At 36.5% G+C, this 26,591-nt stretch overlaps 1 protein-coding gene across 1 annotated transcript in view; it reads left to right on the plus strand.

Annotated features, from left to right (window-relative positions):
- Positions 1–26,591, plus strand: part of FBN1 (fibrillin 1) — a 301,977-nt gene that overhangs the window by 193,755 nt on the left and 81,631 nt on the right. The window contains 14 exon segments of the mRNA XM_043980479.1: positions 404–529; positions 5,599–5,724; positions 7,568–7,687; positions 7,946–8,083; positions 9,196–9,246; positions 11,997–12,122; positions 14,757–14,987; positions 17,139–17,264; positions 17,384–17,512; positions 17,992–18,117; positions 18,214–18,339; positions 20,147–20,269; positions 24,228–24,353; positions 25,604–25,729. Of these exon segments, the coding sequence (XP_043836414.1) occupies positions 404–529; positions 5,599–5,724; positions 7,568–7,687; positions 7,946–8,083; positions 9,196–9,246; positions 11,997–12,122; positions 14,757–14,987; positions 17,139–17,264; positions 17,384–17,512; positions 17,992–18,117; positions 18,214–18,339; positions 20,147–20,269; positions 24,228–24,353; positions 25,604–25,729 (1,800 nt within the window).

Here is a 26,591-nt window from a genome sequence, read left to right on the forward strand (position 1 = left end):
TGGGGCAATGGGGGTTAAGTGACTTGCCCAGGGTCACATGGCTAGTAAGTGTCAAGTATCTGAGGATGGATTTGAACTCAGGTACTCCTGAATCCAGGGCCGGTGCTTTACCCACTGCACCACCAAGCTGCCCTTTGACAAGGCATTTATTAAATGCTAACTGTATTCCAAACACAGTGCTAAGTATAGAGGAAACAAATACAAAATCAAGATAGTCCCTATCCCCAAGGAGCTTCCATTAAATTGAAGTAGATAGTACATATTGGGAAGGGGTGGCCAGGAGAACATCCAATCCCCCCATTTTAGAGGTGGTCAAGCTGAAACCCAGAGAATAAGTGGCAGAGTTAGTTCATTTAAGGTTCACTGAAACATGATACCGATGTCAAACTTGAATATGTTGCAGATATAAATGAATGTGCTCTGGATCCTGATATTTGCCCAAATGGAATTTGTGAAAATCTACGTGGTACATACAAGTGTATATGCAATTCAGGATATGAAGTGGATGCAAGTGGGAAGAACTGTGTTGGTAAGTAAGATGCCATTTTTCTAAGAGATGCTTGAAAGCTATACTATTTAAGTTCCTTTTTAATATATATCTAATCAAAATCTAATCAAACTGACTACATATTACATATAAATATAAAATCACTCAATGAAAGCATTCATTCAATGGAAATCTAAATTCAAGGAATCTGTAAATTATAAAGTAAAAAATTTAATACACAGAAAAGAACTTTGATGAATTTAAACCAAATATGAAGGTCCTATGCTGTCATCTTACTATAGCCACTTCACTATACCTATTACTCAGGATGACACAGTAAAACTCAGGCACTGGTTTATCTGTTCTAACAATTTAGCACTCTGCCAAGCTAAATGACTCCTTTTGGGTTTGAAAACATCCTGTAATAGTGGCACCAGCCACCAGTGGTTAGTCATTAATTTAGGTGGAAAGTTGCACATTTGTAGTTTACTGAGCCTTGTTCATTCTTTGGTTGCTGGATAGCTCTTTGCTTTTTCCTAGGCGCATTGGGATTCCAAAAGAAGATTTGACTTTTTAGACTTTTGCCAAGAGTAATGGAAAAAAAAAACAAGCAGTGTAACTATTACCAGACAGTGATGTTTGAAAAGATGTCAGTAATTTCAGGGACAAAAATTAGAATGATGATTTTAAAAGGCAAAAATGTTACAGAAATTAAAGAAGCTGGTGAAAAACTCAGTTATATTGCTATGCCTTAACAATTCTTGTTCTTTAGTAGAACAGTAAGACAGGGTGATGCAGACAGTCATGTTGTCAGTTTATGGTAATTTACTTTTAGTGTTTTTATTTGTGATGTAAATATTTTGGATGGGGTACAATATTGATATCTCATCAAAAGCATAAATAACATCCAAAATAATTTCAATGCTCAAAACATTATTCCATTTTTATAAGTGGTCATTAAAAATAAGATTCACTAAAGAAAATTTGATTAATGTAAAAAACTTCCTGAGACTTATCTGTTTGATAAAGTGAAGGATATCTATAATATGAAAGATTAAATACCATAAATCAAAATATTCAAAGTCTGGGAATAGATTCAGAGTCATTACGAAAGTGACCCTTGGATTCTGTGTTCTTTATTCCCATGAATATTCTTCTGGTCAAGCAAGACTGGCAGTTGGGGAGAAAGGTAAAAGTCCTAGACCAGGAGTTGGAAGGAATAAAAATAAGGACCTTTTTGTGCTAATATACCTATACATATGCATACTCCCCTCCACCAGTTGTCAGGAAGAAAATAGAAAGTAATACAGGGGAGCCTTTATGTTTACTACTGATGCTTAGTAAATCTCAAAGAAAAATGAATAATTACTAGAGAAAACTGAAGAGTGTCTGAAATAGTAACAGATTAGGAAGGGACAGCAAATATTTCCAAGGATCATGTGAAAGAGTTGTAGCAATGAAATACAGTTTGGGTAACTTACCCAGAGCATGTTATGTTATAGTTTCTCTTTAAAAATGAACAATAGTCATTGGGATGATGATGATGATAGAGACAGGCTACATTACATGTCGGTTTAAAAGGAAATTCCATCAGTTGCCTTTCCCAAAACCTCAGTATTCAAAAAATGTACAATGATTTTAAATTACATTTGATACCATTGCATGTAAAGTTCACATATTCTAATTCCAACTAAAAACTGCATCATTTATTTATACAGTAACCATTTGCACCTACTTTATGCAAAGCATTATATTTAGGTGCTGAGAAAGATACAAAGATAAATAATATGTGACCTCTAATGGAGCTAACATTTTAGGATGATCATTTATTAAATGAGCATTTTTTTAAACTTCCATTTTTTTACCAGACACCTGGGGATAAAAGACAAAAAATAAAATCATATACTGGAATGAATATGATATCAAATTATCAATAAAAGCTATACTATTAATCTAACTCCTTCAATTATTTCCTTTTAAATTCTCCTCTATCTATGGGAATTATTCCTGCTGTGCATTAGCAAACTCCATATGTTTTTGTACCATTGATTACATGAAAATATTAGAAGTTGATTTCTAGGTAACACACATATATGTATCCATGTATATGTAGCCATATATACACATATGCATGCACCATTTAGGTGCATAATATACATTTCACTAATATAATCACAGTTGCTCTGAATTACCCTTTTTCTGAAAGATGCTCTGCTATATTGTAAACTTGATTGGGGGGGTTGTTTTGGTTTACATAGGTCTAAATTACATACAAATAAAATATAATTTCAAGATAAAAGCCCAAATAATTTAGAAACTTAATTAGTACCATTTCCTAGCCTTAAAATTATCAACCAGTTTCTTCACTAGTATTGCTATTGTACTCTATTTTTCAACATTGATGCTTTTTATGGCCCTGGGTTAAATCTTCAAACCATCTTGAATTTAATAACATTCTCTTTCAAGATTTTGCACATTTCCTTTGCTTGTCTGTCTGCCCTCTCCTTTCCTTCTCATCTTTTCTCCTATTTTCCCATCTCTCTCCCTTCTTTCTTTTCCTTTCTCATTACTTTCTTCTCCCTGGTATTAATTTTACCCCTACCAAATCTTTTTAGTTTTCTTTTCTTGCTTCTGTTATTGTTATTTGAGATTTATTAAGCATCTAAAAGTGCTGCCTCTGGCCTTCTCAGTATCCTGTGTATTTCTTGGTTTCCCAAAAGCTCCTTTGGCTTTTCCCATTTATTTACAACAACTTCTCAAACTTCTGTGGGCCCTTCTTAATGCTCTGTACTCCATGTGATTTCTCTTCTCTCTTTCATGCCCTCTTTCCTTGTCCTGCAATTTGCCTAGAGGCTATTTCAAATTCATCCATTTATCTTTTCATCCACTTCCATGATCTATCATAGCCACTTTCTTCATGCATTTATGCATCTCTTGACTCTACCTGTAACAAAAAGGTAGGTTCTAGTCATCCAGGTGATACCTACTAATGCCTAGTTTAAGCCTATGGCTACTGAAATGGAAAGGAGAGGTTAAATTTAGGGAAATTATATGAAGATGAAAACTTTAGGATGAGGCACCAGACATTTAAAACCAGTTCCCATGAGTTTTTTCTTTGATAATTGCCTATGCCCCTTTCCTTAATGGTTCTTTTTTTCACTGTTTTTTTACCTTAAAGACTCTTTAGTTCAACCTGTTAATTCTTTGTTTTAAGCAGTAAATTCAGTGGGAATTCTGACCTACATTCACAATAGTTTTGCAACACTATTTAGACAAGTGGGCTGGTGCTGCATGTACTTCCAAAGATGAAAATTGAAATAAAGGGAAGACAATAGGATATTTATTTGGGTGAAAATTAGAACTTTTTTTTGCCCTTCTCCCTTTTATCTAATTCATTTACATACACACATATCCATCACAGGTGATCAAAAAATCCATCCTCTGTCACCCCCTCTAAATTATTGTGAAAGTCCAAGCCTAAATTTTGCTTGGGTTTTAGGATTAATTACTTAGTGACTAAAGGAAAAAGAGGCTGAAAAGAGAATTAGGCATACTCCTGCTATGTATTTTTCTCTTCTTGCTGCTAATCTAAGTTCTGGCCTTTTATTTCCCCTCCTTTGTGTGCTATATTTACTTTCAAGAATAAAACTTCTATGCCCTCCCCTCACTCTGAACTTTAGAACAACTTTTTAGGGTGCAGCCTTTATCCTGGGGCAGCCATAATTTGAATACATGTGGTATTTTCAAAGTAGACTCAACTGAAAACATGTTTTACTATTTCATCTTTCTAGAAGGGCCTCTCTTGGTTGGCAGGCACCAAAAATCATTATTTATTTGGGCAGTGCACAAAGACACAGGGATGTTTCAGCTTCATCCAAAAATCACCCCTTGGAAAGCCGAAGGGGGAGTCTGGGAGCCAGTGGGAATTCTTACTTCAATGAGAGTTTTGCTTTAGTAAACACTACAAAATTGGATCCATTATTATCAGGTCAGGGATTGATTGTGGTAAGAGGGAAAGAAGTTGTGAACCAAAGGTCTGCTCTAGTCATTTCCCACACATGGCTCCCAGTGACTAGCTATTTTTTATCTTAACAGCAAATTCCACTATTCAAGTTGCCAAATGCCTCTGACGTCAGTGAGAGTTAAGAACTGCAGTTCTGACCCTTTCAGATTGCATTTACACATCTCAAATCATTTTGTTGGGATTTTCCATACATGATTTTCTCATACCCTAAAACTTTATACTTGACTTTCTGATATTTTAAAGGCTCAGGTCCATGGGGTTGTATGACATAAAACTATAGTAAAGACGATCAAAGAGTTGATTCAAGTGTGTTTATAGCACCTTTTACCCATGAAGCACCACAGGGCAAAATGTACAAGCCTTTTATTTTATAGAATTGACTTTTTAAAATGTCAGCTAATCAGCTGACTGGAATTTCTAAGTGAACAAATCATTTACTTTGAATAAATATAGAATTTTGAGTACATTAGGCAACATTTAGTATAGTAGTGATGCAAGTAGATTTAATGATACCTAGGATGAAAACTGTTATAGCCACCATTATACAGGTTGGTTGACAATTGAACAAAACAAAGCAATGGTTTTGACGTAAAAAGATTTGAATTATCTATCTAAACTGTCCTAAATAAGCACCAGTTCTCCCATTTCTTTGTGATATATAGTCCTGAACTAAGGGTGTCCAAATTATCCTGAGGTTGTAACACAATATCAAGAACTCAACTTTCCCATTGGGGAAGGGGGAGGGGGAGTGGGTGGAAGAAATGAAAAACAAAGTCAGTTGAAAGCCTCCTAGGCTTTCTGGCAAAACTCGGCAACTATCCAAAGTGAAGGTTGGTTATTTCCATAAAGTCCCGGTGTCCTCATAGACAAGAGGGTTGGATCACTATCTATCTGATGGTCTGGGGCATTGTAGCAAGCCAATTTTAAATATTCTAGTCACATCTAGCCATATTTCTAAAATCAAGTGATTCAAGGGAAAATTTTATTTTTTTATTTGCTTGGCTTAGACATAGAATTCAGAACTTAAAATGTTTAAGAAACTGTGTGAAATGGGGCTTTGTTATTCTGATCTCTATCTCCATTACAGATATTAATGAATGTGCATTAAACACCTTGCTTTGTGACAATGGTCAATGCAGAAATACTCCTGGAAGTTTCACCTGTACCTGTCCCAAAGGATTTGTATACAAACCTGACCTAAAAACTTGTGAAGGTAAATGTTTTAATGCTATTTGTTTAGCTGACTCTAAGAATAAAAAATGATAATAACAAGCTAGATCAATGTGTTTAAGTTGGTTTCTCTAAATAGTTTCTGCATCTGAATCTAGTTAAAGGTTTCATCAAGATTCTGTTTTAAGAATTTAGAGTTGAAAGGAAACATAGAAATCATCTTGTCCAACCTATTGGCTCTTTCATGAGAAAACCAAGGCCCAGAGAAATTAAGCAATTTACTGAAAGTCACAAAGCTTGTGCGTGGCAAGCTTGGTTCTTGAGCCCAGCCTTGCTGAATCCCCAGTCTGTGGTAATAGCAGGAGAGACAGTCAGATATAGTGGCAAGAAAGTTGCATTTGAAGTCAGGAAAGCTTGTTTCAAATCCTGGAGCTAACATTTATTAAACTATGTGACTGAGCAAATTATATAACCTGACTGAAACATAGCTCATTCAGTCTGCCTCCCCGCTCTGGCAGTCTAGCCCTGCTGAGACCACTGAGGCTTCATGTACATGCCAGTCAGATATCTGCCAGTCTGTTTCAGTCAGGCTCTGAGCTAAAATTTAAATGCTGAGATTACTGGCTCCTACCACCAGCACAAAATATACATTAATTTATTTAAACAAACTTGGATAGGCTTTTGATGACACTAATACAGTTTATGTTTAAAGGAAAAAGAAATAACAAGGACTTTCATCTTGTAGCTTACTTCATTTACTCTTTCAGTGCCATCATATCATAAATTTTAGTTTTTTGTACATCATTGGGCAAGAAGTATATGAATTGTTAGGAATAATGTTAGTGTTTTATGAAGATCAGCATGAAGACCCAGATCCATGGAGCCTCTCTAGCCATATATCCAGGCATGGGGCACTTGTCTTCATCCAGTCCTCACAATTCAGGACTCCTTCACTCACTTTGAACAGAATTTCCTTTCACAACAGAAGTCCCCAAACATAGACTGCCCTAGGATTCTCACCTGAACATTCTCTTTGAGTCATTATTGCTTTGTTAACATTTCCCCCATCTACAAGGTCACAACTAATCTTTCTCTACTTCCACACAGCCACTCAAACCAAACAGCTTTGGTTGACATAAACTCTTCACTTAACTACATAATTAAGTGAGCCATTAATTACTACCCAATGTCCCAGAACAGTGGGAGGAAGTGAGACATTACTGAGAGTTATAAAACCTTTTGCCTTCAGTTTGGCTGCCTCCTCTTCAAAATGTATCATTACATTGACCTTGATATTTTTAAATCATTCAGCAGCATTTAATAATTAAAGATGAACAGGGATCTGTTATTTCAATGCTATTGGGAACTCCAGATGAGGAAACTGTCTGCCAATGGAGGTGGTCACTTCAGTTTATAATGTGAAAGACTGCCTAGAAGTTAAATGATTTGCCTAGAGTCGCATAGCCAGTAGAGGAAGGACCTGCGCCCAGGTGTGCCTTGTAACAAAGCCAGGTCTTTATCCTCTATACCATGCTACCTCTTAATGAAAGAAAATGGAAGATTTGTTCTGCTTTCAAGGATTGAAGTGAAATTTAGGAACCTAAATTAAATATTTACAAACTCACCACTTTGGACATTTCAGCTAACCTAGGAAAAGAATTATTTGAGCCTCCTTTCTTGAAAACATAAGATAACAAATGAAGTCATTCATCCCTGAAATTAGCTTTAGTCATTATATATATGTATATATATATATATATATATATATATATATATATATATACACACACACACACATACATATACATATACACACACACACATATATATACATTATATATATATGTGTATATATATATATATATATATGTTATTGTCTGTTTCAGATATTGATGAATGTGAATCAAGCCCTTGTGTTAATGGAGTATGCAAAAACACCCTGGGTTCTTTTGTTTGTGAATGTTCTTCTGAAAGTACTTTGGATACAACAAAAACTATCTGCATAGGTATGTATTTATATATTTCTTTTTATTCCTGTATTAAACACATTTTAATGCCAATTTAACACAAAAGGAGTCACTAATTATGCAGAAACTGAGATTTTTGTGATCATTATGGTAATGTCAGCTATATTTAAAACAACTATTTATATGGTACTAACTTTTATGTAAACAGAGGTAGAATGTTCAGTTACATTTTTGATACATGAACTTAACCAAGTAGTATGTTTTAAAGTGTTTGAATCCTTCCACTTTCCCATTCAGAAACAATTAAAGGCACTTGTTGGCAGAGTATTGTTGAGGGAAGATGTGAAATCAATATCAATGGAGCCACATTGAAGTCACAATGCTGTTCTTCACTGGGTGCTGCCTGGGGAAGCCCATGCACACCTTGTCAAACAGGTAAGAAAGAGGATTTTATTTACTCCTTGGCCCCATTCTTTTATTACCTTTATTCAGTGGCTAAAAGCCTAAACTTTTGGAGAAGATTGTTTTCTCTTTTTTTTCTGTCCCATCCAAATTCATAAAAGCAAAATAGATAGGCAGATGTACCTGAGCTGTAGACCAGATGTGTCTGCATCAGGCAGCTTGACATAGAAAAGATAAATGGTCCCAAGTGCTTAAAAATAACAAATAGTTTGATTAGGAGCCAAAGTCTAGTATGATGACATTGTTTCAAGTTCTGATCTAGATGCTATAGAAATTATTGATCCTATTCATTACCAATGGAAAAGTTTTGTTGTTAGATTTTTTTTTTCTTAATGAGGTTGAACAAAAAAGCTTATGGTGGCAATAACAATTTATATTGATATTGGAAAGGAAAATAAATAACAAGGACTGTAGTCTTGTGATTTAGCCAATCTACTCTTATCATGCTGTTACATCATTAATTTTAGCTTTAGTACATAGTTGGGAAAGAAGCATATAGATTGTTTTGAGCCCCCTGAAAAAGATATAGACAGGTTTAAAAAAATCCTAGTTTGGGAAGAAATAGAATTAAGTAACCATAACTACACTACAGGAAGATTTTCAGTGTTAGCTGAAATTCTATGTTATTTGAAAAGCTGGGTTTGATAAACTTGCTCATCACTTAGGTTTTTTTGGTTTATAATGTGAATTCTTGCCATGTGAATTCTGAAGATTGTGAAGTCTCTGTGTTCATTAGCACTTGCCAAATTTTCCATGATGTATTTAGAGTAATCCTATAGTGTAGTTCATGCTTTAAGGTTGGTTGCTGTTGAAAAATCTGTAGCCATTTATTCTCTTAGGCTTCACTTTATCGTGCTGTATTAAGAGTACCTTGGGGAATTGAGTGGGAGGCAAAGAGACTCATTTCATTATTATTCTTCCACGCCTATACAATCTCAGAAAATGCTTTTAAGTGATCTCAGACTTATTCATAGGAACAAAATCCAGTTCATGTTCCAGTTGCTCTTTCGTGTTTTGTACACTATGTCATAACCACAGCGTCTGTAGTTCAATATTCCAAATTTGTATATTTACTTTTTTTACAGACCCAATATGTGCTAAGGGGTACTCAAGAATTAAAGGAACACAGTGTGAAGGTATTTATTGTTATTTATAAACTGTAAATTACTCTCCATGGGAAGAATGTTTGTGTTGACTGAATTGATTAAGGTTGCCATGTAGCTGTACAGTACAAAATATGCAATGAAAGAAAAGAACAATAAAAGGACAGATGTTGATTTCACAAGCCTTCATTCATTCAGCCAGTGGATGCTTTTGCCAGTGTCAAAACACAGTGGCCAGAGAATAACGAGATCTCAAAATGCGTTAGTCCCAACCTTAGTTTACAGTAACTACAGATTTCAAAACACTGTGTCTGAAGATGAGAACAAAAAGTAGTTTTAAAAGAGGGGTGGAGAACATTTTTGTTGTTATTGTGTTGTGTGGTCACACGCAAAATTACATTTAAGACCAAATAACATTACTCTTTTCATCCTCTTTATAAGTCTAGGTGGGCTTCTTCAGTCTTCTGTTCCACTCACACAAAATCTCAGATAGCCATAGGTCATCATGACTAACACAACCTGACATGACACAGCAGCTGAAATATTTTAAAAACAACAATTAGTCCCATATGTGGGACGAAAAGAAGGGTTTTTTTGTTAAAATAAAGAGGAACACCACAACCCCCTCCCGAGCTCTTGCCTTCCAAATGATGACTGAATCCTTTGGCACTTCCCTGATCCAGACCCACTGTACATAACTTAAATGACCTCAACAGAACTTTTCAGTGCATGTAAATGACCAGAAAAAAAAGAAGGTGACCCTCTACCTATTCCTATTCACAAGGAAAAGCATAGGAGAATTCTCTGTGGGAAAATTATTTTTCCAAGACATCAAGTCATCATCATTTCTCTGATCAGTATTTAGCTTGATAACATTGACAAGGACCCTGTATGGTCACAGCTCAGGGCCATCCAAAGAGTATTCCTTTTTCTACCAAAATGCATGTTTTCCCCAAATAGATTAAAGATAATTTTATCCCAAAAGGGAAGAATGGTGCATTTGGGATAAAATAAATGAACACATATACTTGTTGACTTCCATTTCCCCTTCCTACCAGGAGTCACTGAAAACTCATCAGAAATAGTGATACCATTGCCTAATTACTTGGTAGTTACACATTTTCCATTGATTTCCCAGTATTACTCTAGGGAGTCTCACTATCTGTCCTGAAGGAGTAAGACTGTGAGTGGAGAAGGTATAGAATTAGATAGAAGAGGAAAAGCCTTAGCCTTACCTAGCCAAATTTCACCATAGGTAAATTTTCTTTATCTTTCTAACTCCCTAAACTGGAAGTACATTAAAGCAAATTTACTTTGATGTTTTGGGATGTTATTTATTCTCTTTGTTCCCAGTATTTTGTCCATAAAGTGCCATGACTGTACCATTAATTTAAGACTTAAGTTCAGATCATGGTTCCTGGGAAATGTTTTGTTTCTTTTCAGACCATTTAATTAACTGACATTTCCCACTCACCTTTCATACTTAGAATTAAAATACTCAGAAGGAAGTAAATACCTTGAGAATCTTTTTTTTTCTCATTGAGAATGTTTAAATTTAGCACATATTATTATTTTTTTGTTTTGTTTTGTTTTTTGTTTTTAGGCAATGGGGGTTAAGTGACTTGCCCATGGTCACACAGCTAGTAAGTGTCAAGTGTCAAGTGTCTGAGGCCGGATTTGAACTCAGGTACTCCTGAATCCAGGGCCGGTGCTTTAACCACTGCACCATCTAGCTGCCCCCAGCACATATTATTTTGAACTACAATATTGCTTCCTGTCATCATTAATGCATGTTGTCTTTAAAGAATATATTTTAAAAAAGGGGCAGCTAGGTGGCGCAGTGGATAGAGCACAGGCCCTGGATTCGGGAGGACCTGAGTTCAAATCTGGCCTCAGACACTTAACACTTACTAGCTGTGTGGCCCTGGGCAAGTCACTTAACCCCAACTGCCTCACCAAAATAAATAAATAAATTAATTAATTAAAAAAATATATTAAAAACACTAGCCACTCCCCTGGTTTGTACAATATAATATCCTCTCTTTCCCTTCAAACCTTCTCATGATTTATTGAAAAGTGCACTGCATTAGAAGTTGATACCTGGGCTCTGATACTATTTAATTTTAGGCAAATAATTGAATTTCTACAAACCTTAGCTTTTTCATCTTTAAATTAGAGATAAAAATTCTGCCCTTTTTGCCTATAATAGTTCATTAATTTTTAAGCACCTAATATGAACACTGTATTAAGCAAAGTAGTGTAGGGGCTATGACTATAAAATAATCCACAGTCCCTTCCCTCAAGGGGCATACAATTTAAGGTACCTTTTAGTATTATTGTGGAGTCAAAGGCAACCATGTACATAAAAACATTTTGTAAGCTATAAAGCCGTCTACAAAAACCTTACAATTTTGGCCTGTTTAGCTCAGTACTTTCTTATGTCAGGCAGCATGTAGCACATTCCTCTTTAAGAAGGCTTTCCAGGAGCTATCTTGGAGAATTGTTGTTAGTCCCCTCGTTCCAAAACTGAGAATTACTTAATTGTTTCATTTTATGACAATATTAAGAACAGTCACTGATTCAACACCATTGCGATTCCACAGGGGTGTTTTTTTGGCAAATTAATTTATGTGCAGCTTAGAAGAGAAAGACACTGGAGAATGGAAGTGGAGGGCAACCTAGTGTGCCAGTGCTAGAAAAGGGGTGCCTTTTTCAAATAGAATGAAATACAATGATTTTTATGCAAATATGTGTATCTAATGGTGTTCTTTTTCCCCCTTCAGATATAAATGAATGTGTTGTATTTCCGGGAGTATGCAAAAATGGCCATTGTGTTAACACTTTGGGATCATTCGTTTGCCAGTGTCCCAGTGGGATGACATTGGATCTCACTGGAAGAATTTGTCTTGGTATGTATTTGTTCCTTCGCTTCACACATCTATACTTCTTTTTACAGATTGCAAAATTTTATTGGTTCAAAGTACAGATGAATCTCACAAAATGCAAGAATTTTAATTGGTAGTCATCTCCTGATAGTTTGGGTATATGGGGTTTGGTCCCAAATTTTATTCTTCATGATCAGAGAAAATATTCTATATTAATTAATAGAGAGGTTACTCCTTTTGCTTGTGCAGTGCCTATGTTATAGAAAATCATAGGTCATCTGAATTGTGATGATTCTTAATCTGGACAAAGCCTTTAAACTAACTTGAAGCACATCCTAAAGTTAAGTAGCAGAGGAGCCTATGAACATCACCTAAGCTGTATTGGGTATAGTGTTGTTTGTACCTAGCTGCTAAAGAAAGACTGTTACTAGTAACAGTGACAGAAGCTTGGGGAGGAAAACCCTATGGATACCAGTAGTGGTGATCCCTGAGCCCTTAATCCTCTCCCCCACCTCCCACACACATTTTCAGGGCCTTAAAAGGAACAGTTCTGGAGAAGTTATCACTGGTGCCTGAGTCACTAGTCCTCTGTGACACAGGGGATGTGTTCAGATCTACAGTGTATTTGAAACCATATTATAATGAACAGAATCATACGGAGATTCTGCTGTATTTAATTAAAGGATTTGGATCACTTAAAGAGCACAGTGTGGTCTAGAGGATGGAATTTCAATAGTTGGAATCAAAAGCCTGAGGTTCCATTCATTGCTGAGGAAGGTCAGTTAATCCCATTCCAAACCCCAGTTTCTTAATCTATAATGAGCCCCAAGGCCTTAAGTGGAAGGGGCTCTGAATGTGTATTTTGTGATTTATTTTTAAATTCTCTTTTCAGTGCTAAAAACTTAAGTAAAGAATTGCCAAGGGGGGGGGGGGTGGACTTCAGAAAGCCCTATTTATATTAGCTAGAATTCAGATATTTAGATGAGTGTTGGATACCAATAGAGGCTGACTGGAAAAGAAAGGAAACATCACTGTGACACTTTTCATTTATATACCTTTAAAATAAATTAATTCATTTGATCTTTACCATGACCTTGTAAGATGAACAGGACAGGTATTACTGTTCCCGTGCGGCTCATAAATTCAGTGTCTCAATATGGTGACTCAACTGTTGAGTTGTGGAATATGAACTAGAGCCCAGATCTTAACTGAGTATTCCTTCTCCTAGACTACAGCTCCCCATAAGTTTGGATTCAGAAATAGATAACATTTCTTGTTTTTATTTAAAGCTCTGCACAGCCTGGCTCCTTCTAGTCTTTCCTCATCTCCTTACACATGATTTCCTTCCGCACCTTCAGAGATCGAGCCATTCTGGCTGTTCTGCCTGCCTAGAATTCAGTCCTAATCTTTTTCCCTGTTTGTCTTCACAAGTTGGCTCAAGTGCCACCTCTCTGGAAGTCTCTCTTAATATCTTCCATTGCTGGTGCCCCCATTCCCACAGCTACCATGCATTACTTTAGCATGTGTTCTGAATATGCTTGTCTTGTCTCTTTCATTAGAAGGAAAGCTAATTGAGGGCAGGGATGTTTTCACTTTTTTGTCTTTTTATCACCATTGCTTGCCACTGTACCTCACCCAGAGAAAGTTAATAAGCTTAACAAATGCTTACTGACTGACTGCACACAGGAATGTCTGTTTGTGGAAAGAGATGTGTTTAGGAGGGGAAGGTATGAATTTTGTTTGGCTTCTTATCTTTTTTCTAGGGGATGGTCCACAGAGCACTGAGTCACCATTTATCGCTGGGTTCATCTTAGACTTTGCTTGCAAGCTCCTTGAGAGTGTCCTATTGTAGTGGGCAGAGCCCTGATCCTGTAGTCTGAAAGATCTTGTCTCTAATCCTGCCTCAGAATTGATCCTGGCCAAGTCACCTAATCTCTCTCAGCCTCAGTTTTCTCATCTATAAAATGAGGGGGTTGAAATTAATGATTTCTTTTCTTTTCTGTTTGGTGAGGCAACTGGGGTTAAATGACTTGCCCAGGGTCACACAGCTAATAAGTGTCAAGTGTCTGAGGCCGGATTTGAACTCAGGTCCTCCTGAATCCAGGGCTAGTGCTCTATCTACTGCACTACCTAGCCGCCCCTAAATTAATGATTTCTTAAGATTGCTTTCACTTCTAAATCTATGGTCTCCATTAATTTTTGACCTTTCCTTTGCAACCACCCCTTTCTTTATCCTTCTCATTCTCAAAATACATGTGCCTCCAGTGAGTGGAAGGTGCTAGTGCTAGTTCAAGACTGTCCTAGCATGCATAGGGGGAAATCAACAATATGCACATCTGTAGGAATGAGTAACACTGAAATGAATTTTGTGAGGACAGCATAAAGTCATTAAATAGACAGAGGACAGAAGAGCTTTTTCTCTTCTATTTGACAAATACATAGGTGAGAATTTTGGGTCAGGAAGGTAAGGGAATCTTCATGTACTGAAGGCCCTCATTAACAAAGGTGACCTCTTACTGGAAGAAGTTTCAGTTCAAGTCAATATTAATTTATTAAGCACTTACTGTGTGCAAAAGCATTGTGCTTACCTAAACGGCAATGGCTTTTAGCTTTGAAAATAATGTACTATTTTTCAACTTCCTTTCATTCACTTAACAGATATCCGCCTAGAAACTTGCTACCTGAAACATGAAGATGAGGAATGTTCCTTGCCTGTTGCTGGCCGCCACAGGATGGATGCATGCTGTTGTTCTGTTGGGGCAGCCTGGGGCAGCATAGAATGTGAGGAGTGTCCTATGAGGAATACACCAGAATATGATGCTCTTTGCCCTAGAGGACCTGGATTTGCCACAAGAGGAGAAATTATAAATGGAAAACCTTTCTTCAAAGGTATGGTACTTCAAAAGGTTGATTTAACTCAATAGCTGAAGTAATCCAGAAATAATTTGCCTCAGCCTATGGAAAGGAGATAATTGTTTATCCAATTTAACATTTCCCAAAATATCCCTTGAAACCAGTAAATGCCAATATCAGTTCAATCTGTAAAAGTTCATGTATTGTTTTGTTTGTGGCTAAGAACTAGTTTGGGAAAAGAAGGGATATTGCTCTCATTAAAATTGTTAGTTTTATTCATTATTTTCTTAATGAGTCTCTTAAATGTCTTTTAAGTAAATGCAAAGGAACTTAAATTGTCTGTCTTTAAAGGACTAAGATAAATCATGGCCTCCAGAGAACAAGACATTCTTGAGATTTAATCTGACTCTTCATCACCCCACCTCTTTTCTTTCCCTGCCAATATAACTTGTTATAAAGTTACATAGTCAGACTTAGATGTATTTCTTAGGTCCCATAGTCAGAATTTAGATGTATTTCTTATATCCCAGGTACTTCTTTCAGCAGTGCCTCTCTTGGGAGTGAGATACTGCAGGAGAAATCTAAGTAGCAAGGAGAGCATGCATATCTTCTTTTCCTCCTTTGAGGTAGTTTGTTTGAATATGGGGGAGGTGGAGGAGGGAACAGAATGGGATGGAATCAAATGGAATAAGCATTTATATAACACCTGCTATGTGGCAGGCACTATGCTGAGCATTTTGCAAATATTATTTCATTTGATTCTCACAACAACCCCATTTTATAGTCGAGAAACTGAGGCAGAGGAGGTTATGTGACTTGCCCAGGTTCACACAGCTAGTAAATATCTGGAGTTGGATTTGAACTCAGGTCTTCCTGACTCCAGACCCAGCACTCTATCCACTGCACCATGTAGTTGCCTGGATGCCTTCCTTTTAAGATATTAAAGGAACCTTGATAGAATCAGATATTTAAAAAGTAGAATTTTCAATCTTGTACAATTTTTGTTAATTATGGACATTTGGGGACATTGTGGCACCTTATTTAGAAAGCTTTCACTTTTTTTAAAGCATATAAAAATTCCCATGAAAAATGCATTAAAACGGCACTTTATCCTAACATGCGCCCAATTGATTGCCATATATCTAGATTATAATCTGCATACTTTGGACTATATGAGGCAGCAGTTTAGAAGTTTCATTTAAATGTGCTATTGCATTTCCTTTTTTAATAGAGGGATTTTCTAAAATGCTAAGTCAAAAAGGGCTAAATATGAATATGAGTCATGCTCCTCATGGACCATTAAACACTGTTCAAAATTACTATTGTCCAGTCTTTAATGTTCATTTTAAATGTTCTAAAACACTCTTGTAAATAAAGAGAACATTGGCTCAAATCTAATAAAATGAAATGTAATAGAGATAGATGCCTTCTACGGTTGTTCAAAAAATCAACTTCACAAGTACAAGATGTGGAGGTATGATTAGATAAAAGATTTTGTGGGTTTAGTGAATTCTAAGTTTAATATTAGTTAATAAGGTGATGTGGCAGTTTAAAAAGCTAATGGGCTCTGTTAGGCTGTATTTTAAAAGGGCATTAGTGCCCAGGGCTAGTACACAGAATATTGTATTGAGTTCTGGATGTTGTATCCAGATGAGCACTCCAGAGAGCAACCAAGACATTGCATTGAGAACATGCTATATGAGGATTACTAGGAGGAACTATTGATGTTTTAGTTTGGAGAAGACTTAGGAGGGATATATTAACTATCTCCAAGTGTGTGAAGAGCTGCCACAGGGAAGAAGGATTAGATTTATTCTGATTCACTACAAAGGGTAGAATTCAAATCAAAGCATGGAAGTTTACAGAGACAGATTTAGGCTTAATTCAAGGAAAGATTTCCTATCATACAGAGCTCTCCAAAACTGCAAGGAACTGCCTCAGGAGGGAATGGATTGTCCCTCACCAAAGGTCTTCTAAAAAAGTAGTATGACCGGGTGGCTGAAGGTGATTCTTGCAGAGAGAATTCTTGTTTGGGTCTTATATAGGCTAAATAGCTTCTGAAGTCCCCCTTTACCTCCAAGAGTCAGGTATTGTGATGTTACATAAGTCCTTTGAACTTGAAATGATAGGCACTTTGAACTCCTCATTGTTACTGAAATGTGTTTCCACATTTATTTTTTCCTAAAGATATAAATGAATGCAAGATGATCCCAAGTTTGTGTACCCATGGCAAGTGCAGAAATACCATCGGCAGCTTTAAATGTAGGTGCGATAATGGCTTTGCCCTCGATTCTGAAGAAAGGAACTGCACAGGTTAGTAAACTGAAGTTAAACTAGGAGAGATGTCTTTTAAAACATTTTTATCTGTTTAAAGTTCTCCAAGGAATTCAATTCCTCCAGATGTTTAATTGGTATCATTTGCATTTGCACAGATATTGATGAATGCCGGATATCTCCTGATCTGTGTGGCCAAGGAATCTGTGTGAATACCCCAGGGGACTTCAAATGCGAATGCTTTGATGGATATGAAAGTGGATTTATGATGATGAAGAATTGCATGGGTATGTTCATGGCTATTTTCCACAGAACACTTTTTGGTCAGGGTGAACAGAAAGGTTCACTTTCACTTGACCCCTGCCATTTGCTCTAAACCTGCCCTGTTTTGATACTGTTTGTTCTTAGCACAGTTGCTGAAATCAGGATTTAGCAAAAGAAGGTGGCTTAGCCAGGTGTGCCCACTAGGACATGGGGAAAGAAATAGAAACAGAATAACCAAGGAATTAAGCTCATGTGGGCATGATTGATGAAGGTGGCAATACCAAGGCATTTGAGGAGTAAGGAAGCTGAGAGGACAGTTCTGGGTATTTGAAGAATGAGCTAAACAACCTAGAAAAAACATCCAAGCACTGCAGGAGAAAAGGAAAAATAATTGGGGGGGGGCAGAGAAAAGAAAAGAAAAATAATTGGGGAAATGAAAAGAAATGATATTGAGATGATTGACTCCTAGTTTGTTTTGTTTTGTTTTGTTTGCATTTTACAGATATTGATGAATGTCAGAGAGACCCTCTTCTTTGTCGAGGTGGCACATGCCTGAATACAGAGGGAAGTTACAGATGTGAGTGCCCTCCTGGCCATCAAATGGCTCCCAATATCTCAGCCTGTATAGGTAAGGGCAACAGTTTCCCCTTCTGAGTTTGGTCCACCTAGCTCTCAGAACCCAGAAACATGAATTTTTATTCTCTTTTCTTCTTATTTTCAACAGACATCAATGAGTGTGATCTAAGTGTTAATCTCTGCCGAAATGGCCGCTGTGTGAACCTGATTGGGAAGTACCAGTGCGCTTGCAATCCAGGTTATCACGCCACACCTGATAAACTGTTTTGTGTTGGTAAGCTCTGAAACCTGCCCGGGAAACTTTCCCTTTCCCCAACACTCAGGAAGTAGAATTCTCTTCCCTAAACTGACTCATTTGTCTTAAACTTACATGAAAAATTATTTTTAAGTCCCTTTATACCTTACTAGGCTTCAGTTTCCTCACCTATAAAAAAATGAGGTCAAAGGTTTTAGATCTTTTCTAGATCTAAATTCTCTGATTCTTTGATCTATGAACCCATGATCCTCTGATATTTCCACTACCTATATCTCTTCAAAGAATCATTAGGGTCAAAAGGGAGTCTGATATAGTGAATAGAAAACTAGCTTTGGAATCAAGAAGACATGGGTTCAAGTGCTGCTTCTGGCAGATATGAGGTGTGATCCTACTCAAGTCACTTAACCTCTCATTGCTCCTGCCAAACTCTGAAGTTAAAAGTGGCAGGGGAGCAGCTAGGTGGAGCGGTGGATAAAGCACCATCCCTGGATATGGGAGAACCTGATTTCAAATCTGGTAGCTGTGTGACCCTGGGCAAGTCACTTTCCCTTCATTGCCCTGCCCCCCTCAAAAAAAATTGCAGAAAAGGGGCTGATCTGCATTAGTAGAAAAGTTCCTCCCTCTCAGGATTCTTGCCACAAGCATAATTTAAAAATAAGGTGAAGTTTATAGACTGTTTCAAGCTCTAGTAAGGATGATTTGGGCTGTACAGTGTTTGTAATGTACACATTATCTTATATACACACGTGAATTCAAAATATTAATTTTTTAACACCTGCTCTTGCCCCAGCACTGAACCAGATGCCATAGTGATAAACCCCCCTCAGAGCTTATGGTCTAGAGCAGCAATTTTCCAAGTGTGGTCTACAAGGTCAAAACTATTTTCATAATAATAGATGTTTTCATTCCTAATATGGTAAATATCAGAAGGTATGACCTACATAAACAAAAGCTCTTTGGGCAGTCCTCAATAATTTTAAAGGGGTCTTGAGACCAAGACATTGGAAAACTGCTCGCCTACAGAGTCTTCTTTAGTTCAATAACCTAGCTAAAATGTTGGAACATTTTCTTAGGGCTTAGCAAACCCTGCTCTAGTCTATAATGCTTATTTGTCATGAAGTTACATTTAAGTAACTTAACCTTTAAGAGCCTCAGTTTCCTCATATGTAAAATAACATTATTTTCCCTGCCAACCTTGGAGGGTTGTTTAAGCATATAGGCTAATATATGGAAAAGTGCTATAGTCCTTTCTATTATTATTACTAGTATGTGCTGATTTTAAGTATGGAAATAGATGCTAGGTCTAGTACCAATTTGAACTCCAGTCATGATAGTTTCTTTGAAAACTCCTCATTGAATTAAGTGGTCCTGGGAAGGCTTGTAAAGACAGCACCATTGTTTTAACAAATGAACCCCAAAATCAAAGTGAACCTCAGAGGATACTGCCAACTTTCGCCTGGTTTGGGTTGGAAACCATGCGAAACTGCCAAGTCTCACATGGTTTCCACCCGAAACCATAATTCAGCCCAAATTCTTCTGAAACATGGCCCAGGCCAACTAAGAACTCAGCCCAGGTTCTTGTAAAGGTTTGTAGACCTCAGCCAACCCCTCCATGGATCTGGACTGAATTTCAGGTTTGTAACTGAATCTGTATCAAGGATCATTTTATCCAACTGCCCATTGCTGTAATTGAGAATTACTTCCAATGGTCCTAAATTTTATCCTTAGTTGATGTATATTGTCCATCTTTACAAACCTTAAACATGGCCCATAATGGCTAAGCAGAGAAAAATCTAACATTGTTCTTTTTTGTCTTTTTCTCCAGATATTGATGAATGTAGCATAATGAATGGGGGTTGTGACACCTTCTGCACCAACTCTGAAGGCAGTTATGAATGCAGCTGTCGACAGGGATTCGCACTTATGCCAGATCAAAGATCTTGCACTGGTAAAATTCCATTTAATGTTATACTGAAAGAGGTTAACAATACAAATATATGGTTAAAAATGATAAATAAAATGAATTTGTTAATTACAGTTAATAAATCTTGTTTGAGTCTCCTATAAGCCACATTGAAGAAACAGAGAGAACATTAATGTTGAGTGATATGTACTGTTTGGCTGGCTCCTTTAGATAAAGAATAGGTTGTAGGAGAAAAAAGCACTATCTTTAGAGACGATAGGGAGTTTGGAAATGCTAATGCTGAATCAGATAAAGCTCCTTTGGAGCCAGATGTGGGTTCATATTTGGACAAATTACTTCCCCTCTCTGGACCTCAGTTTCCTCATCTGTAAAATGAAAAGGTTGGATTAGGTAGCCTCTAGGGTTCTTCCAGCTCTAAATCTATGATTCCTTGACATATTTTCAAATTGATGAGGTCTTCTTGTGATCCAAACATAATAAATATTTCAGTTGAACAGATAATTATTGTAGAAAAGATTTACTTTCTTTTCTACAATATGTCCATCACTTACTGTTGCATTATTTCAGAAAGGATTGTGGTAAATCCATGTTGAATTAAATGGGACTCCTCTTAAATGATCCATACAGTTGGCCTCAGGATCTAAGGCACCATATTTCACAAAATTAGATGGAAATATGCATATGACAAGTTGGAGAGATATCATTTATATGTTTTGGCAAGTCTAAGCACACTGAAGTTCAAAATCCCTTTTCAAGACTCAGATAAGTGCTCTTCAGAGCACCAAAGAACCCTCCAACCATGAGATCTTAAAGAACAAATAACAAAAGTATATCCTATGATGATTCAGTAGAAATATCCATATCTATATGCCACCAAGCATCTAGATGAAAAATGAAAATATTCATGAAGTTTTATGTGTTGCTTTTTCTACACATTCTAAAACATTGGACTATTTTTCTCATCTGTGTGTTTTGCCCAATTATAGAGGAGCAATTTTTTTTTACTTTTCCCAGACATCTGTATTATACAAAAATAACCAAGTCTTACATCAAACCTTCCCTAAATCCCCACTGTGCTATATCTTGAGGCTCTCAAAAGCTCTGCCAGCTCTGGCAGTTCTTATCAAGCTGAAGAGACTGAGTACAGGCCCATTTATTGGCCACCTGTCTGTCCTGTGAGGACCAGTTTAGCTAAGTTTAGAAAGGCTCATCAGCAGAAGGTTGGCCAACAGATTATAAATTGTTTTTGGCTAGAGCAACTCATTAAGCTGTCTAATGATGTGTTGAAGAGTTGTGATCTGTGTTGGCAGAATTAAATCATGGGTCATTTGAAATATTTATGTAAATACATCTAAACAAGATGAAATATGTTTACATGTTATAAAATCTGTAAGTCTTCATTTTCTCTTTAGCTTTTAGGCATGCTAACCCTTTTAGTATTCCAAAAGCAGCCAGGTGCTTAATGTCATTACTTAATCATTTATACCTTTTTGCATATTTAAAAATGTACAAATTGGGAATGCTAATGCAGAGTCAGATAAAGCTTCTTTGAGCCAAATGTTTCTTTCAAATGCCTGCAACTTTAATGTAGTAATAGTTGTATGCTTGGTATTTTCCTGGAATAGTTGAGATACAAAGAAGAATGCAACAAGGTAAAACAAGCTTATTGCACTGCATATAATTGTCATGTAGGTTGACCAAGTGAATGGCTGTTTAGAGAAATCTAGAGTGAGCTATGATTCATAATTTGTCTTCAAATTATTTTCAGATTAGGAGTGGGAAGTTGTTGTGGGGGGCTGAGGTGAACTGCATTTCCTTTAAGGTTGGATTTATAAGCTCAATAGACTAGAAAAAATGCTATCTCCAGTGACTACGGTCAAAGTATATTTGCTTCCAGTGCATATCACAAACTAAAAACACATTTGTTTGTTGAAAATCACTCATTACAGATGTATAGAATACACATTTAAAATGAAAATGGGGACAATAAAACACCAACCCTGGATTCAGGAGGACCTGAGTTCAAATTGGGCCTCAGACACTTGACATTTACTAGCTGTGTGACCCTGGGCAAGTCATTTTACCTTCATTGCCCTGCAAAAAAAATTAAAAATGAAAATGGGCTTAGACATTTTTTATCTGAGGTGGATTTTGAGTCAGAACAGAAATAATTTTGCAAAAACTTATTGTAATACTTCCTAATCTCATAGCCATGGTTTAGTCTTTATAACCTGAGTAAGAAAAACAATGGTTAGAATAAAATCTGGGGTTAAAAGTTATTACACTCTTCAGCTCTTGGTTTCATTGTAAGAACATTAGTGTGAGACAATCAAGTCCTAGCTATTCTTTTTTTTTTTTTTTTGGTGAGGCAATTGGGGTTAAGTGACTTGCCCAGGGTCACACAGCTAGTAAGTCTAAAGTGTCTGAAGCTGGATTGGAACTCAGGTACTCCTGACTCCAGGGCCGGTGCTCTATCCACTATGCCACCTAGCTGCCCCTAGTCCTAGCTATTCTTAAAGAGGATTCAGTATCATTAGAAGAGAATTATGGGGGGAGCTAAGTGGCGCAGTAGATAAAGCACCGGCCCTGGATTCAGGAGGACCTGAGTTCAAATCTGGCATCAGATACTTGGCACTTACTAGCTGTGTAACCTTGAGCAAGTAACTTAACACTCATTGCCTCACCCCGCCCCCCCCCCCCCCGCCAAAAAAAAGAAGAGAATTAGTATATAGTTTTGATGTTCGCAACTGCCAGAAAGTTCATCAATATACTCCGTCCTCAGCCTTTCCTTTGACCAAAAATTTATCACCTATTGAACAAGCATCTAAGCATGTGCCAAACTTAACTTGATTGGTCCTGTGAAAATAAATATACAGCCTATAACCCATCTTCCACTAAAAGCATCTCCAAAATGGTGTAGGAACTGGCAGAATTTGTACTCCTCTGGCATTGCATTAGAGAAATCTAGGTTACTTCCTCACCATGATGGAGCAACTTAGAAGAGGAAAGGGAAATGGTTCCCAGATCTTTTTAAAGGGATACATGCAGATAGGAGATAATTTTGCTAGTAGTAATATAAAAGAATTGTAACCAAGTGCAAAAGCTGTCTAGTGTCACAGATGACATTAATGCTGACATAACAAAAATTCCTTCTTTTTTTGCCCAGAACATTTGATCTGTTTTGGATTTTTTGGATAAAATTCATTTGCACCTGAAAGATTTCAGTGGATTGTAAGCTCAATAGGAGTCAACTGTAGCCAAAAGAAAAAAGAAAAAAAAGAAAAGAAAAGAAAATGTGATCTTGGGTAGCATTAAAGGAGACACAGGTTCCAGAAATCAGGAGGTGACAGTTCTGCTTTGTTCAGACTACAGCTAAACTATTGTTTAGTTCTGAGCACCATATTTTAGGAAGGATAAGTATAAGCTGGAAAGTGTCCAGAGAAGGATAGCTACAATACTCAAGTTCCATGAGTTTCATGACAGTTTGTTGAAGAAACGGAGGATATTTAGCCTGAAGAAGGTAATACTTGGAATGAAACAGAGGGAGGGAATAATAACCTATCTCAAAGTATTTAAGGGCAGGCACATGGAAGATGATTAGACTTATTCTACTTGCCTGAGAGGACGAAATTCGGAGAAATGCCTAGAAATTGTAAAAAAGGAAAATCTAAATTTGATGTGAGGAAAAACTTCTAACAATTTAGAACTGTCCAAAAGCAGAATGGGCTACCTTTTCAGGGAATGAATTTGCACTCACAGGAGGTCTTCATGCGAAGTCTGAATGACAGTTTGTCATGTATATTATAGAAAAGATTCTTTTTCAGGTAGTTTATACTAGATAGGTATTGGAGTCTTTTCTACTGTAAGTCTGAAATTCGAGGATTCATTTCTGTGATGGAAGACAAAGGTCACCGGTTATGATTTTATCTACTTCATAATGAAATGCACACAATTCAGTTTTGTGTTTTTTATTTCTTTGTAGACATTGACGAGTGTGAAGATAACCCCAATATTTGTGATGGAGGTCAGTGCACAAACATACCTGGAGAGTACAGGTGCCTGTGTTTTGATGGGTTCATGGCATCCGAGGACATGAAGACCTGTGTAGGTAAGTCAAAAGGACCAATGTTTCTTAATCAGTCCAGTCAGTCACTTATAAATTTAATGCTAAGCAAAGAAGATGGATAATAGATCCATAGCAAATTATCAAGAAGAAAGTAAAGGGTATTTAGGATATATTCCTTATTTTTGAAATTGATGTTATGATATACAAGCTCTGTTTTCTTCACATTCCTGTCAGACAGAATTCTGAACTTGATAGAAATGTAGTCTGACCTAGTGCTGTGAAATGCTTTTTTATAAGTTATTTTTGACACCTTAATCCTTTGGATTGTGGCTTACATGAAAGCTTTTAAATACTTGGCCTGTGCCAAGCACAACCAAGTTGTTTTGTCTGGGAGAAGGATAATGGGAATTTAGAACTGGTTGATGAATATACTGGGGTTTTTTACACTCTTAACAGAATAGTTGTTATTTTTAAAACAGCTGTTTTAAACTGTTTAAAAAACAGTTGTCTTGGGGGCAGCTAGGTGGTGCAGTAGATAGAGCACCGGCCCTGGAGTCAGGAGTACCTGAGTTCAAATCCGGCCTCAGACACTTAACACTTACTAGCTGTGTGACCCTGGGCAAGTCACTTAACCCCAATTGCCTCACTAAAACAAAACAAAACAAAACAAAACAAAACAAACGAGTCGTCTTACCCTCTTAACAGAATAGTTGATTTCTTAACAGAAATCCTACAAATTAAATAATAATAATAAGAAAAATATAAAAACAATTTATCATTGTGGGAAAGAGATATAGTCAATAACTGTTGACTAGATGCCATAACTGAGGTAGGTAGGCAGAGTGCAATCATTCAGTGAAGAAATATCATTGAAAACTACCTATTTGGTGTTGTATAAATAAAAACAAGCAAATTTGAATTTTTCATCATTTCATCAATCAAGTGACATTAGGTAGATTCAGAAAAGCTTAAAACACTCTTCCAGATAGCCAGTCGTCCAGGGCTAGGGTATTCTGAGCCTGTAGTCAAGAATGTTATATCATTTTTATACCTTTTTGTTGCATGACAAGACAACTCATCAAATTTCTGTACATATCTATAAGAATGATAGGAAACTTGTAAGAAAATGCAAAACTTAATAATATCCAATTTTTGGTGAAAAAATAATATCCAATTTTAAATATTTTTTTGTTTAAAGTATATGTTTATCACAGTGGCTTTATCTTGGGGGAAATACTCAACAATATCATGTAAAAATTCTTTATAAATATTAATGTTAAAATATTTTCCAGATGTTAATGAATGTGACCTTAATCCAAACATTTGTCTGAGTGGCACCTGTGAGAACACGAAAGGCTCATTCATCTGCCACTGTGAAATGGGATATTCAGGCAAAAAGGGAACAACTGGATGTACAGGTATGTTTTAAAATCTGAATAATAAACTATTATTTGACTGAGGTGTCAGCTTTTGTTAATATGTTTGTGATTCCTCCTGAATTTAAATTCTATTCAATCAACATTTATTAAGTGTTTGCCTTGTTTAAAGAGTTCTGTTAGGGTACTGGGGGAAAAATAACAAAAATGAAGCTATCCTTGGCCTCATGGGGATTACATTCTACTTTAACATCTATTAAAATACAAATTGAACCATCCTGAATTACTATAAACCTTGATGCAGCCTTAGTGAGTTTAGAATTTGTAAACCATTTGGTTTAAAAATCTTATGATTTAGAGCTAAAGTTTTCTGACTTAACCATTTCCAAAAGGTTATGTTAAATGAAAGGCAGAAATGAGGCTGGGGATTTGTTGTTCAGCTGTCTGACAGCAATTTATGTTCAAAGTCATTTAGAATCATTTATTTGCAAACATTTGTTATGTTTGCAAACTACCAGTGCTTTTACTTCAGCATGACAGTATCTCACATTTAAATGGTACTTTTATGTTTACTGAAGGCATGTTGTGAAGTATTGTTATTCTGGTTTTACAGAAAGTGACTTGCTGAAAGCCATGCAAATAGTTAAATATCTGAACTGGAATATATCCGAGTCTGTGTTTTAACAATCTTTCTATGTTCCTTGCCACCTTTCATTAGAGCAGATTCATAAAGGCCCCTATTTTCAGCAGCTATTTAGCTTAATTTGTTATGTGACTGAAAAGTAACAAAAATGTTATTTAAAACAAGCACTATCATACTTTTCACCACTTTAGACTGGTTTCTCTTTCAAATTATTTGAATTAGTGAGGTTTTACTGCATTAATTTGCTTTAGCCTAATTCAT

This window comes from Dromiciops gliroides, chromosome 2, assembly GCF_019393635.1.
Source record: "Dromiciops gliroides isolate mDroGli1 chromosome 2, mDroGli1.pri, whole genome shotgun sequence".
NCBI classification, from domain to species: Eukaryota; Metazoa; Chordata; class Mammalia; order Microbiotheria; family Microbiotheriidae; genus Dromiciops; species Dromiciops gliroides.